The 15,515-nt window shown below is 35.3% G+C and overlaps 1 protein-coding gene across 1 annotated transcript in view; it reads right to left on the reverse strand.

The window, feature by feature from the left end:
- LOC150101695 (zinc finger FYVE domain-containing protein 21-like) overlaps nucleotides 1-15,515 on the reverse strand; it is a 54,678-nt gene that overhangs the window by 31,793 nt on the left and 7,370 nt on the right. The window contains exons 2-3 of the mRNA XM_090400729.1: nucleotides 12,821-12,871; nucleotides 514-682 (exon numbers count right to left, since the gene is read on the reverse strand). Of these exons, the coding sequence (XP_090256855.1) occupies nucleotides 514-682; nucleotides 12,821-12,871 (220 nt within the window). The remainder of the gene's footprint in view (nucleotides 1-513; nucleotides 683-12,820; nucleotides 12,872-15,515) is intronic.

The following is a 15,515-nucleotide window of genomic DNA, read 5'->3' on the forward strand; positions in this document are numbered from 1 at the left end:
ATGGGTTAAAAACCCTACTTTCTCATGCCAGAGATTAAATTGCTCAGGAACCAGTCAAAAGACTTAAAGCTGTCTTTCTTTGGGTGGCCCAACAGTACAGATGCAAATGCCATTTCCACAGGGCACCAAATTAATTTTCGTTACTTATAGGAAGACTACTTACATTCAAAAAAATAAAAATAACCTATCACCCAATATGAATAAAATTATGAAGCATTAAAATGGAAAATTACATCCAAATCCAACAAATGTTTTATAGCTGGTAAAGCCAATATTTTTTCATTAAAAACATTTTTTTAAAAATTTGACTTAAATCTGTTTTAAAGTTCAAATCATTATCAATTTATAGTCAGTCTTTTTTTAAGCTTCATCAAGCTATTCAGCAACATATGAAAGTCCCCAATCATTAAAACTTCACAGCTGATCTCAAACCATTTTATACAAGATTATGAACTGTACTATAAAAAAAATATATATATATATATACACATTATGCAAATACAAAATTCTTACCATTTAGAAGAATTTTCAGATGTTTATCATAAAAATCATTCTCTTTTAAAGTCACTTCAGCACAACTCATGCACAAACGTACAGGATCAACAAAACACATTCTAGGTAGAGGTACTTTCTGTTCACAACAACTGCTGCAATAAATCTGACCACAACGCCTACAGTGATGCTATAAAAATTGCAATAAAATAAAACTTAATCTTAATAGCTTCTAAGTGGTTTCCTGACAATAACAACTGTTAATTTTGAGTTCTGACATGGTATATTGTTTAAATAAAAGCTATATACTGCACAATTAAGTGGAATATAGTCATTTTGGAGATAACCTTGTTAGTTGCCACCTTTTTCCATTCATAAAAGAAATCAACTTACTACCAATAATCAAAGGGTGCAGGATATGTGGTTACTGCCATATATCCAGTACTGTGACAATCAAATCTATTTGGGATAAGTAACTGGAAAAAAACAGAGTTATGTAATATTGACCATGCATTTTATTACTGACCAAGAAAATTAAAAAACCTAATGTTGAAATCCAATGACATGTAATTGTAAATAATGAAATATACAGTTACCAAAGTTGGAAACTGCCCTTCAGGGCATCCTACAGTCCTCCAACTCTAATAATCCAAGATAAATTCATTTCAAATTACTATCAAAAAAACAGAGCATTGAAATTTTCATCAATATGAATGTATAAAATTTAGCAGCAGCAAAAATATCCTTATCATACATTTTTCAGGCAGTGAATATTTACCACAATTGTCTCCATTATTAAAGGATAATAAATCATTAAATTATATCACATTAACACTTATCAGGATATTTGCTACCTAAAAAAGATCATAAAATAAATGACAATTATGGAGAACCACTCATATTTTAATAAAATGTAAATTGATAAATAGAATTAATAAATTTTTCAGGAAGTTAAATACTGGAGAAATATAAATAGAAGAAGCTTCAGAGACTCAGCAGTTATTTTTAAAAACAACCTAAGTGTGACAATACAATTTAATCACGAGTCAAATGTAATTAACAACATGGACTTTTCAAGAAAGGGTTGTTGTTGTGACATGTATATATATGGCAGAATGTGGAGTATGCTTGTGAAGAGACTGAGAACAGGAAATGAGAGAGAGAGAGAGGGTATGAATATATGAAAGTGTGATATTTTGTTGAACTATGAGTTGAGTAAATGCAAAACTGACTGATGGAACAAAACATAGCATAATTAATTGCAGGTGCAAATGACTGTATGAATTATACAACAGAAACAAGCAAGAGTATGGAAGTGAAAAAAGGTATAGTTGATGAAATAAAAGTGAGGAACACTGGAAACAAAGGAATGTAGGAATGAGGAAACAAAAGAAATGAATGACAGACTGGCAGAGAGTATAACTGCCAGGATGCAAGAATTGAAAAATGAGAAGCAAGATAAAAAATGTGGGTAGTGAATGAGAAGTTTAGCAGATAAGAATGAAAGAGTGCAAAAGGTTAAGATGAAGGAAAACCAAGAAAAAAAAAAGAAGTGAAGAATGAGACTTGAGAATAGTGATGTATGGAGATTCCGTTATTAGACATTTGGCAAATCAGAGTCCAAAGGGGTCTGTTTTCCAAGAGAGAGAATTAGCAAGATAATTCTTGCGGTGGATATGAGAAGTACACAGTAGTTGTTGGAACAAATGACTTGGTTGGACATAAGAATTATCAAGTGGTGTCAGAAAGGTAGTCAGTGTGTTGCTGAGGTATGATAGTGATAACTTGAGATGGAGAGTAGGGATCATGAATAGTATGTTGGCAGAGCTGTGTTGAGTCTGTAAATGTGTGGAATGTATTTGAGAGGAGGAGGGATTTGTACAAAAGTGACAAGTTGTGTTTAAATGGATTTGCTGCAAGTCAGAGAGACTGCTGTTGCAAGGAGGAGCACTGAGCGATGTAACCAAGAGCAGAGAAAGTAAGGGATGAAGCAAAAGATCAGAAAGAGAGAGAAAATGGTAAAACTGAAGTGGCTGCAAATGAGAATAGTAGTATTGTAAGAGATAATGATAAGAAAGCAAGAGCGCAATATGGATGAGGAAATTGGGATGGGGAGGGGAATCAGGTTGGAGAGAGAGAGAGTATAAGGAGAGTGGATGTTGGGAGTTGTATTGAATATGTGTATGAATATGGTCAACATGAGAATGGGATGGTCTAAGATGTAATAAGTGCAGGTGAGTCTGAGGAGATAAATAAGGTAAGTATGATAAAGGCAACTGTGAAGAGTAGGTGGGCAATCACAACCCAGAAATTCACTTTTAGGTTATAGACTTAAAAGTGAATTGCTGTGTTTATTTACAAATGCCAGGAGAATCAGAAATAAGGGAGATAAAATGGTTTCACTGATTGAGTTTATTCGCCCAAAAAGTGTTGGAATAAGTGAACCATGGTTGGATAAGGATGATATCCTGATGGGAATAGAAATGGAAGGGTATGATGTTTTTCGTGAAGATAGAAAGGACAAGAAGGGGGGGGGGGCTGCTGTTCATGACAGCAGGCAAATTATGTTCACACAAAATGGAGATGTGAGATGGAAATGGTGGCAATGGTTTTGAGTCAGTATGCTGTGAGGTAGAGATTGACAGGAAGAGATATCTAGTTGAATGCCGCTATAGGCCAGGGAATGTGGAAAGTGGTGATGAAGAAATGTAAAAGCAATGTGGGTTAGCAAACAAAGAAAGGCAATCATTATGTGTGATTTTAATTATGATAATATAGACTGGAATAAAGAGACATTATTTGGGAATAAGGAAAACGGATTTGAGTTCTTGAGAGACAACCATCTTAGGCATTATGCAAAGGAGGGCATGTGAGAATTGAGAATCTTACATTAAGCATTTCATTGGAAGATGTGACTGTGAGTGGAGTGTTACATCCCCCCCCCCCAATTTGGTGAGGGTGACCATGAAGTGATCACACTTGGGTGGTGACTAGCCATATGAGAACTTCTGTGAGATAAGGACATATGTGGGACAACAAGACTGGTGATTATAAGAAGCATAGGAGATAGTTTTATATAATCAACAGCCTTGCAGTCCCACATATAACATGGAATAAGGAGTTCACTGGAAGAGATAAATGCTGTGTGCTAACTAACCAAAAGATATTTAACATCAATGTGCAAATGTATTCTGAACATCAAAAGGCTGAATGAGGTGGATGTCAAATGGGTGAATGAAAGGATTAAGCACAAAATTTTGAAAAGGAGATTACTGTGGAGGTATCACAAGATGAAAAATGGTAACAATCAACTGCATGAAAAGTATAAAGAGCAGGCCAGCAAGGTAAGAAAAGCAACTCGATAGTATGAGAAATTAGCAAATCAGGCCAAAAAAAAACCCATAGTTTTTCATATATATGGCAAACAAAAGGAAGAATGATTACAGTAAGGTGATGTTAATCAATGAAAATGGTAGAATATAACTGCTACAGAGGGGCACATTTGAGATATCAGCAAACAATTTATAAAAGCTCATCATAAAATATTATTACCAGAATCATGTTTAATTTAAATGAATTTATTTGTAAAATTTTCAGCTAAGTTTCTTATCCATTATCAATACAATTATCATCATCATCATCAAATTCCTGACATGTACCCTCAAGGGGGTGTAGGATATGATAAGCACTACATGAAAAATTTACATCATTACAAATTTCCTATCTACAATTTTCCTCCAAATCAGTCTGTTACTTGTCAAGACTACAACATTACCAGATCTTATATTTTTATCGTCTAAGGCACTTTGTACCATATCAATCCACCTATACCTTGGTCTTCCTCTGGTCGTTTTCCTGCCAACCTGTCAGAGAACACTTGTTTTGCTAATCTTTCCTCTCCCATTCTATTTAAGTGCCCATACCACCTGAGATTAGCTCTGCTAACGCATTCCTGTATGCTGACAATGACAAGTTCCTTCCTAATATCCTCATTTTTAATATGATATTGCCATTGATGCCATCTGTTCACGCCTCTAATCTTTCTCACGACTCTCATATCTGCGGTCTCTAGTCTTTGGTCAAGTGTTTTACTTCTAACCCAGCTCTCGGATCCATAAGTTAAAACTGGTTTGAACACTGTCTTGTATACAGCTAATTTAGTGTTCCGACTAATTTCTCTCTTATTCCATATGAATTTATTCAATTGACTTCCTACCATACCAGCTTTGTTGATTTTGTTGTCCATTTCCATATTTAATTTACCATCTTCACTAAAAATCATGCCTAAGTAGCTGAAATGTTTTACTTGTTCTATAAGTTCTCATTTCACAATGCAGTTGATATTTTCAATGTTTCTGCCTATTCTCATTGTCTTTGTCTTTTTAATGCTGACCTTCATACCATATCTATTACAACAGTTATTCAATTTAGTCAGAGAATCTTGCAGACTTGTCGCGGAATTATTTAGAAGTATAACATTGTCCGCATAAAGCAAAGAGCTGACATTAACATCTCCAATTCTGATATCATGTTTAATACCACTTTCCTTCATAATGTGATCAATATAGATAATGAATAACAGAGGGGATAATTTACATCCTTGTCTCACACCAGACTTAACATTAAACCATCTTCCTGTACTTCCTTCAATTCTAACTGCTGACTTACAACTCAAATAAAGACTAAGTATTGCTTGATATAATACCCCATTGACACCATATAACTGTAGCGTATTGAATAGCTTCTCTCTTGGCACCTTGTCATATGCCTTTTCCAGATTGACAAAACTTAAATACAGATCTTTGTTATATTCCTATGCTTTCTCAACTATTTGTTGTAAAGTGAAGATCCAATCCTGACAGCCTCTATTTGGCCTAAATCCAGCTTGTTCTCAACAAAGCTTTCCTTCCACAATTCTTCTCAACAGTTTCTCAAGTATACTTGCATAGATCTTGCAAGGAACACTCAGTAGGGAAATACCTCTGTAATTCTCACATGCAGTTTTATTTCCCTTTTTATATATGGGTATTATGAGAGCTCTACTCCAATCATCGGGAATTCGTCCCTCTGTCCAGGCTTTCTGAACTATGCAGTGCAGCCACTGTAAGACTCTTATACCACCATACTTCAGCATTTCTGGTCGAATATCATCTACTCCAGCTGCCTTTCCACATTTCAAGCCTTTGATGGCTTTTTCTACTTCAAGTATGGATATGTATTCCTGACTGCATGCCTGGTCAGTGTTTTTTATCACTGTGCTGTCATCACTGCTTGTTTCATTTAGCAGTTTTTCAAAGTAATTACTCCATACTTCAAGGATATCTTTTTCTCCTGTTTTCATGTCACCTTTATCATCTCTAATTCCTTTTACAGCACTCTTTCCTCCATTCCTAAGCTTCTTCAACAACCTCCAGAATATTTTGCTACCTTCTTGATATTTATTTTCTATGTTCTTGCCAAAGTCCTCCCATGACTTTTGTTTAGCTAGTCTTACACAGTGTTTAGCTTTCTTACATTTGTCTCTATATTCTCTAAGAGCACAAGCTGACTTATTTGCCAGGAACTTTTGATATGCTTTCTTCTTTTCCTTCACTGCCTCTTTAACTTCCTGTGTCCACCATGGAGTTCTGATTTTTCTATCCTTGCAGACAACCTCACCACATGCCTCTCTGGCAGAATCAATCAGGGTTTTCTTCAAGGCTTGCCACTGACTCTCCAAGGTCTGGTTGCTGTTCTCAAACTCTTTCATTTTTCTTCAATAATCTTTGTGTATTTTAGTCTACAGTTCACATCTGAGAGCTGCTCAACTTTTATTCGCTTTAAAACTTTCTTACATGTTATTCTTTTCAATATGAAATTCAATTTTATCCTGCTCAAGACTAAATAGTGATCACTTCCAATTTCAAATCCTCTGTACACTCTGGTGTCCTGCACCAGGGAGAAAACATCACTATCAACAATAACATAGTCAATGAGATTTTTTCATAATTCCTTGCCTCTTCTCTCCATGTGAATTTGTGCACATTTTTATGTTGGAACATGGTGTTAGTAATAACCAGTCCATGTCCTGAGCAGAAATCCAACAGGTATTTGCTATTATTATTAGCTTTGCTCTTTTCTCCAAATTTTTCCAATATATTGTTGTATGACTGACAATCATTTCCTACTCTGCTATTTAGATCCCCATCAAGGACCAACTTTTCCTTTTTCATTGTGTCAGCTGCTTTTTCTAAATCCTCAAAAAATTCCTCTATTTCTACCTTAATAGAACCTTCTGTGGGACTATAAGCACAAATAAGTCTCATTGTCCAATTCCGCATTCTGATATTTGCCCACATCACTCTACTTAAGACTGCCTGCCATTCAAGAAGATTAGCCTCGTATTTTGTGTTGAATACTATAGCCACTCCTCCTTTTCCTTGATTGTCATTGTCTGAATATAACTTTTTGTATTTATTGCTCAGAAAGATCTCACCAGTTTTGTCTTTTTTGTTTCAGTCACCCCTATTATGTCTATCTGGTACTTATCTAATTCCTCAGCTAGCTCCATTTCTTTGACATTCAGGCTTCTTACGTTGATAGTACCGATCTTTAACTCTGGTGATGTTGAGATGGGGGTGTGCTTTCAGGTTTGTTCCCGTAGCTGACTTTTCGCTGTTTGCCCTGGTTCCCTGGCGAAAACAACGGGGGCCTTGTGTAACTGGACGATGCCCCAGCCAGCATGAAATTTTGTCATGTTGTACCATCATTTTGTATACTAGTTTAAGCCAATAAGAATACAATTTGGTCAGCTAAATCCCAAATTGCCAGCCCATCCTCGTTCGTTCAGTATCCAGGTAGGATACTGAACAGGATGCACCACGAGAAGGTGAGGATTGGACATTAGGTCATAAGCCCTGGTCAGTTCTCCACATGCCTTTAAAGGCTATGTGGAGGTCTCGTCTCAGTTATACAGCTTTGACCCTTAAGCACCCCTGCTTGTATGGCCTTGTTTGTAAGACTATATGGCCTTCCTAATTTGCATAAAGAAAATGTCCCGTTAAGACCTATTGTGAACTGCATAGGATGTCCAATGTATAAAGTCTCAAAATACTTATCTAATCTTCTTTCTGAATATACTAGAAATTCTGCTTTCTTCATAAAAAAAAAATTCAAAAGATTTTAAGAACAAAATTTCGGGATTACCTTACAACCAAAATAGTTAGTAATTTATTATTACGAGATATCTCCAGGGAGTCAGGGAAACATTGAGGGAGGCCACATACTGCACGCACCAGATATTATACTTATTCTTGAATTCATTCACACTGCTTGTACTCACAACATCCAATGGAAATCCATTCCAATCATGTACCATCCTATGAGAGAAAAATCTAGTCCTCACCCCCTTCTTAGCAGCATTCATTCTCAGCTTCCAAGGATGCCTTTCCCCACTCCATAAATTGAAAAATTCCATCAATTAAAATCCTGTATGATCCTTTCAGAAGTTTGTAAGTCTCAATCATATCGTCCCTCTTTCTCCTGTTTGCTAGTGTCTGCAGCCTACAAATTCTCAATCTGCCTTCATAATCAATATTCCATAATCCTGATATCTGTTGATGATATTTATGATATAGTCTCACTCTTTACAAATTATTATTATTACAGGCAGCTCCAAAGAGTACATAGACTAGACTCATCGAGGGAGGCCCAACATCATGTCAAGAACAACTATTCATTCACACAGTATCTATCATACTTCACCTTGAACTCATTTACAGTCATGGCACCCACAACAGACCCCGGCAGCTTATTTCACTCATTTACCACTCTCCAAGTAAAAAACCTAGCTCTAACACCCTTGCTAACCACACTCTTACCGAGTTTCCATGGATGGCCTCCCCTAGTCCTCCCACTACCATTCCTATTCTCAAAAATATCTTCTGAATTAATCTTATAGAAGCCCTTCAGTAATTTGAATGTCTCAATCATATCACCCCTTTTCCACCTATCAACCAATTTCTGCAGCCCACAAATCTTCAACCTGTTCTCATAAGGTTCATTCCATAGTCCTGCTATTATCTTGGTCACTCATCTCTGGATCCTCTCCACCTCCTCCCCATCGAGAAGAAACCCTGGTGCCCATATCTGGGCACAGTAGTCTAGTGGGGGTCTTATTAAGGCTCGATACAGAGGAACAATAACCTCTTTGTCTCTGCTCGTTAAAGTGTTTTTCAGCAACCAAGTGATTTGGTGAGCCGATTTTGCCACTTCTGCGATGTGTCCCCTAAACTTCAACTCTCTATCCACCAACACTCCCAAATCCCTGGCCTCGTCAATCTCCTGGAGTACAGTTCCACCAATGTGATATACTGCTGCTAATCTTTTCATAACCTTGCATTTTGCCACATTAAATTGACATCCATTCTCCTTAGCCCAGTCCTCCAAACTATCCAAATCATCCTGCAAAATTTTGACATCCTGTGCACTCACTATTGCTCTACCCAACTTTGCATCATCATCAGCAAACAAATGAACAGTTCCTCTCAGATCCTTTCCTATATTGTTAATGAACAAATTAAACAGTAGTGGTCGAAGAACAGAACCCTGCAGCACACCACAGGCCGTCTTTTGGACTCTACTCCTGAATAAACCACTTTCTGATATCTCTCCATCAACCACCCTCCTATCCATCTCACCAACCCTATATCCATTCTCATATGCTGCAGTTTACTGATTAGAATTCCATGTGGTATCCTATCAAAGGCTTTAGCAAGGTCCAGTAGAATCACTGTAAACCCGTTACCCTCATCCAGTTCAGTAGCACTGTGTTATAGAACTGAGGCATGATTTACCCTTCACAAAACCATGCTGTCCCCCATACAGTATCCCATTTTCATCTATTTTCCTCTCGACTATTTTCTCCACGACCTTGACAATAATTGCTGATATGCTGATCGGCTGGTAATTTTCAACAGCAGTCTTGGAACCTCCTTTATGCAGTGGAACTATTTTCCCCTCTCCCCCCCCCCAACTTTCCTCTCGATATTGTAAAATTATCTGACTTTGATATTATTCAGGATACTTATCTGCTAGAACAAACTGTACAAGCAAATAAGGAAACAGCTAAGGGGTCTCTTCTTCCCCCAATTCCAGCTAATTTTGAACAACATATCCTGGACATTTTTTCACCTAAACTATCAATCTGGTACAGATATGCTGATGATGTGTTTGCTGTATGGAACACCTCCTTGTCCAATCATAAATTTCTTCAAAAAATTCAAAAAAAACCCAAGAATCAAATTTACCCTGGAAGTAGGATATAACAATTGTCTTCCTTTACTGGATGTTCTCATTCTACATCAACCAAATGGTAGTGTGCAGTTCTCACTATAAAGAAAACCAACTCATACTAGTAAATCCACTGATTCTAACTCACACACCATCGTCCTTGTCAGAAATATGGTGTCATCAAATCTTTAGTCGACAGAGATCATAAAATATGTTCTATAGATTCTCTTCTAAACAAAGATCTGTTTATTATCAGAACTATGTTTATCTCTAATGGCTATAATACAAAAACTATCGAAAAAATAATAATTATGGCCAATGTCTTAACCCACCTCACAATTTGTATTCCATATGTAAAAGGGCTTTCAGAAAAAATAACAACACTACTTCGAAAGATCAACTTACAAGTCTCTTTCCATCCAGTTCACAAACTTAATGCCATCCTTATCTCACCCCAAAACAACTTTTCCTCCTCTTTCTTATCCTGGAGTTTACAGAATCACCTGCTCTTGTGGCTTATGTTAGTATGGACAAACTGGTCGTTCTGCACAAGTTCTAGATCTACAAAATTTAAATACATCATCTTCATAACGCCAATTATGGATATAGATCATATTGGTTTGTTCTGGTCTCATTATCTAATATCCTTTTCTGAGGTCTACCCAGCCTTCTCTTTCCAACTGGAAAGAGACGGCTGGGTAGACCTTCTCTTTATATATATATATATTCATATATATATATAAAGAGAAGGTCTTTATATTTTTTTTTTGTTTATAATTGTTTATCTTTTCTTCTAATGATTTTGTTTTTAGTTCTTTTAAAATATCTTTGAAAGCTGTAGATGTACATTTGGTCTAATAATGTGTATTTTGCAGTTCTCATTTCACTTGTTTTTATTCTTTGTTTATCACCCAAATTTCACTGCCATATAATAATGTGGGCGGTGCTAAAGTATTATATATTTTCAAGTGTGTTTCTTTTTGTACCATATTTGGATTGAGTGTTCTATTTATCAGGCCTATAATCTGTAAAAATGTTGAAGTGTTTAATTTTATGTCTTTTTCTCCTTCATATGATATTTCACATCCAAGATAACCGAAAGTACTTATCTGTTCTATTATTTTATTATTAATAACTATTTTACTTCTAACAGGAGTTTGTCCACAAAATGCCATTGTTTTAGTTTTATCTATGGAAATTTTCATTCCAAATGGTTCTATTATAATGTTTAAATTATATATTGCTCTGTGTAAATTATCTTCCTTATCTGATATTATTACCTGATCATCTGCAAATAATAGAGTATTCAGTTTGTTATTCTAAGAAATTTCTATACCTGGATTGTTTAAGGTGTTCCACTGTATTAATATTTCATTAATGTAAATATTGGAAAGTGTTGGAGACAGGGGGCATCACTGTCTTACTCCTTCGTTTACAGATTGTTTTTCTGACATTTTATTATTTGTTTTTATTTCATTATTTTTGTATATATTCATATTGCATGTAGTAAAATATTAGGTATATTTATTCTTTGTAATATATCAAACATTATATATCTTTTTTTACTTTGTCAAATGCTTTTTCGTAATCTATAAACAAAAGATGAGTTTCTAAATTAAATTCACATCTTTTTTCTGTATGTAGTTTTAAACAAAAAAGATGCATCCATTGTAGAGCATCCTTTTCTAAATCCATTTTGACATTCTAATAATATTTTTCACTGTATATTTTCAATTTTTCATTAAGTATTCTACTAGATATTTTTTTGCATGTATTCAGTAAACTAATACCTCTGTAATTAGGTTTTGTTTTATCCCCATTTTTAAATATAGGTATTTTTCCATTCTATTGGTATTTGTCCATTTGTATATATTTTATTTAAAAATTTTAATAATCTCCGATGAAATTTTTTTTTCCAGCAAATTTATACAGTTCACAGTTTATCCCATCTTCTCTTGATGATTTACCATTTTTTATGTTACTTAGGTTGTCCTTTAATTCTTTCATTGTTATTATATCATTTAAAGCATTTTGTAAGCTTCTGGTGTATGCATATCCTTGTTTTTCTTCAGGATTTCTCGATTATTTGTCTTAATGTATAAATCTCTGACAATCTCTATTTGGCCTGAACTCCACTGTATTTTTCTCAAATTTCTCTTCTACAATTTTTTTAGCCTTTTCTCAAATATGTTTGCATGAATCTGGAATGCTCATCAGCAAAATTCCTCTCTCCTTCGCTTGAGTTTTGTCCTCTTTTTAAGAGATGGAAAAAAATTAAAAACTATGTCAATCATCTAGAATTCAACCTTTTATCAGGCCACTGTAAAACTTCATATTTCCATATCTGTCATTTCTAATAGCTCTATCTCAAGTACTAATATTACTCCTAATTGCATTTTTCTTGATATTTTCTATCTTTTATATTTTTTGATTCTATCAATATGCTGTTTCTGATTCTTTTAAGAAGTTTACAAAGTAATTACTCCATTACAAAGATTATTATGCTAAAAGAGAGACATGTAATGTACTAAACATAAAAACAGTTTGGCATATTTTATATTTCTGAAAAATAAATGTTTCTCCTCAAAACGTGCATTAACATTAATTCACACATACATGAGGTGGGTTTGGGTTGTTTAGAATTATCCTTGTGATATTAGCATATTAACATATTATTATTATTATATGACACCTCCAGGGAGTCCAAAGACTCATCGAGGGAGAGTGTGCCAACAGCATCGAACGATTGAACCCCCTTCCAACTTCTAACCACGCTCAAACTTGTTTAACTTTTTGCATGAGCCATTAGTAGCAGAGGCTCTACCAATTGACTATACATTTTCTACTATACAGTCAACTGTATTTCTACTAGATTTCTACTATTCATTTTCTCAGCAGTTTGTTTCTATGAGAAGAAAGCCCTGTTTTATCAATATGTAACTGACTAATTTAGTTCTCCATGAAATTATCATGGAAAATGCCAATCACATCACAGATAAGATCAAAAGGATAATTTCATTCTGGCAATGTTAAATGACTTAATTAAAAAAATACTTACTCTTCTTGTAATAAAGTCAAACCTTGCCTGGCATTTCATGCAAGCAACGCTCTGAAAATAATTATGCTATCTATTATAATTTCTGAATATATCACATGAAAATAATATAAGAAATAAAAGGGGAAACAATATGAATTTAAAAGAAAAACATCTAGAAATTTATTACCATAATTAAGTACATAATTCAGTTTTTATACCCATATTTTTGTACTCCACCTTATAAAAAATGTTTTTTTTTGGTTTTATTATGTGGTCATAATTCATCAAATGGTTGTTCCTTTTAATCTAATCAGATATGCTATTCCAGTGGCAAACAAAGGATTTAATTTGGGGGGGAGGGGTGATCAGTTGAGTAGACGATTTGAGAATACACATTACATATTGCATACGGCCTATGACTGAGCATCTGCAGTGATTGCCAGCACATGATACCCGTGATCTCCTCTGACCCAGCAAGGACAAACGAAGTAGCATTCAGTCTGCCGGAGCACTCTTTGTTTGCAGCAGTCATGATTCCCGAGAGGCTATAGGGTATTCCCACCATATGTGACTGCTAATTCAAAAGTAGTATAGAAATAGAAGACAACACAACATAAATAAAAAAATTAATTTTAATTAGGAAAAGATTTTTTGAAAATTTTCTAGTGTTTTTTCCTTTTTTCTTTTTCTTTTTTTGGGGGGGGGGGAGGGAAGGGCCCCTTTCCTCCTGGGTGCACCACTGTGCTATTATTAATATTGAAAGATTCTTGATCATGCCAAAAACATTTTTTAAATAAAACATTAGAAAAACATAAAAACATTTCTCATTAGAGAAAAGCATAAGTTGCAAGTAATGAGCCAAAGAAGAGCAGAATCAGAAAACAGATATAAATCAAGATAAAGGCTACGTTTAATGACTGGAAAGTCAAGAGATAAGAAACTGAAATGGTTCGGAAGTTCACTCTGAATATAAAGTAAAAACTGTCTTTCCTAAGTATATAAATTATTATTATTATTTTATTATTATTACATCACACCTCCAGGGAGTCCAAAGACTCATCAAGGGAGGGCATCTACAACTCTATACCTCTTCGTCTCACTACTCCACCAACCTTCATCAGCTGACACCATCTACTGCTGACTACCACCATTAGTACTTTCACAGACAATCACAACATCCATGCCCACGGCAGGATTCGAACCCGCAGCCTTTTGGCTAGAGAGCGGATACGCTAACCACTCGGCCAACCAAGGCTGGCAAATACACCTGCAACATTAAAAGAGTGTTGTTAAAAAAGTTGCAATATAATTATTAAAGCTTTATCAAACATACCTAATAATTTCCATTTTTCGAAAGAAGTTTCATTAATCTTAATTTCTGATTCAAAGAATTTTTAACTGAATTATCTTACATATAATATAGCAGCCTGGCAAGCTGGCTGAGTGGATAGCTCTCTTCACCAATCAAGAGACCATACATTTGAATTCCAATGGGACTATGGAAGCCATTAATTCTAACTGCTGACTTACAACTTGAGACAATTGGTTTTCTTGTATTCTTTTTTTTTTTTTACAAAGTAGAAATCAATATACCGGGTGATTATAAAATAACGTCAAGTGTTCAGAACCCTCTAGCGAGTAATATATTGGATGAAACACACCAATATTCAGTAGACGTACACAGTGGAACATGGGGATTCGATTTAACAAAAAAAAAAAAAATAGTACCAAAAGTCGCCAACAGGGGAAATTTTGGCACTGCCAAATTAATTTTAACAGGTGTGACTAATGAATGACTAAATGGCAAATGAGAGACAGCACACATCAATTTCATGACGTTTATTGTTAATTACAAATGAGGTTCAATATGACCACCATTCTGATGTTCCAGGAACTGCATACGGTGCACGACATTTTCCACAGTGGCTCACAACATATCGGAATTGATTTGTCTCACGTGTAACGTTATTCGATCTTTCAAAGTTGGAATATCAGATACATGTCCTTGATACACAATGCTTTTAAGAAATCCCCACAGCCAAAGTCACAAGGATTGATATCAGGCGATCTCGGTGGTCATGACGTGGGAAATGCACGACTAATGATTCTTCTGTCAGAGAAATGTTGTCGCAAAACACGCTGTACCTGAAGTCCGATGTGGGGTGGTCACCATCCTGCATGAAGATGTTGGAATCTTGACATCCTCTTTGCTGCAGTTGTGGAACCACAAAGTTCTGTAGCATATTGGCATACCTGTTAGCATTGACAGAACAGGTCACTGGTCCATTTTGGCGATTTTCCTCGTAAAAGTATGGACCGATGATAAAAGATGCCGTAAATCCGCACCACACTTGACTTTGGGTGGAAACACACCAATATTCAGTAGACGTACACAGTGGAACATGGGGATTCGATTTAACGAAAAAAAAAATAGTACCAAAAATTGCCAACAGGGGAAATTTTGGCGCTGCCAAATTAATTTTAACAGGTGTGACTAATGAATGACTAAATGGCAAATGAGAGACAGCACACATCAATTTCATAACGTTTATTGTTAATTACAAATGAGGTTCAATATGACCACCATTCTGATGTTCCAGGAACTGCATACAGTGCACGACATTTTCCAGTGGCTCACAACATATCGGAATCGATTTGTCTCACGTGTAAAGTTATTCGATCTTTCAAAGTTGGAATATCGGATACATGTCCTTGA

Source organism: Typopeltis vanoorti, chromosome 11, assembly GCF_054136105.1.
Source record: "Typopeltis vanoorti isolate ZY-2024b chromosome 11, IOZ_Tvanoo_1.0, whole genome shotgun sequence".
Lineage (NCBI taxonomy): Eukaryota > Metazoa > Arthropoda > Arachnida > Uropygi > Thelyphonidae > Typopeltis > Typopeltis vanoorti.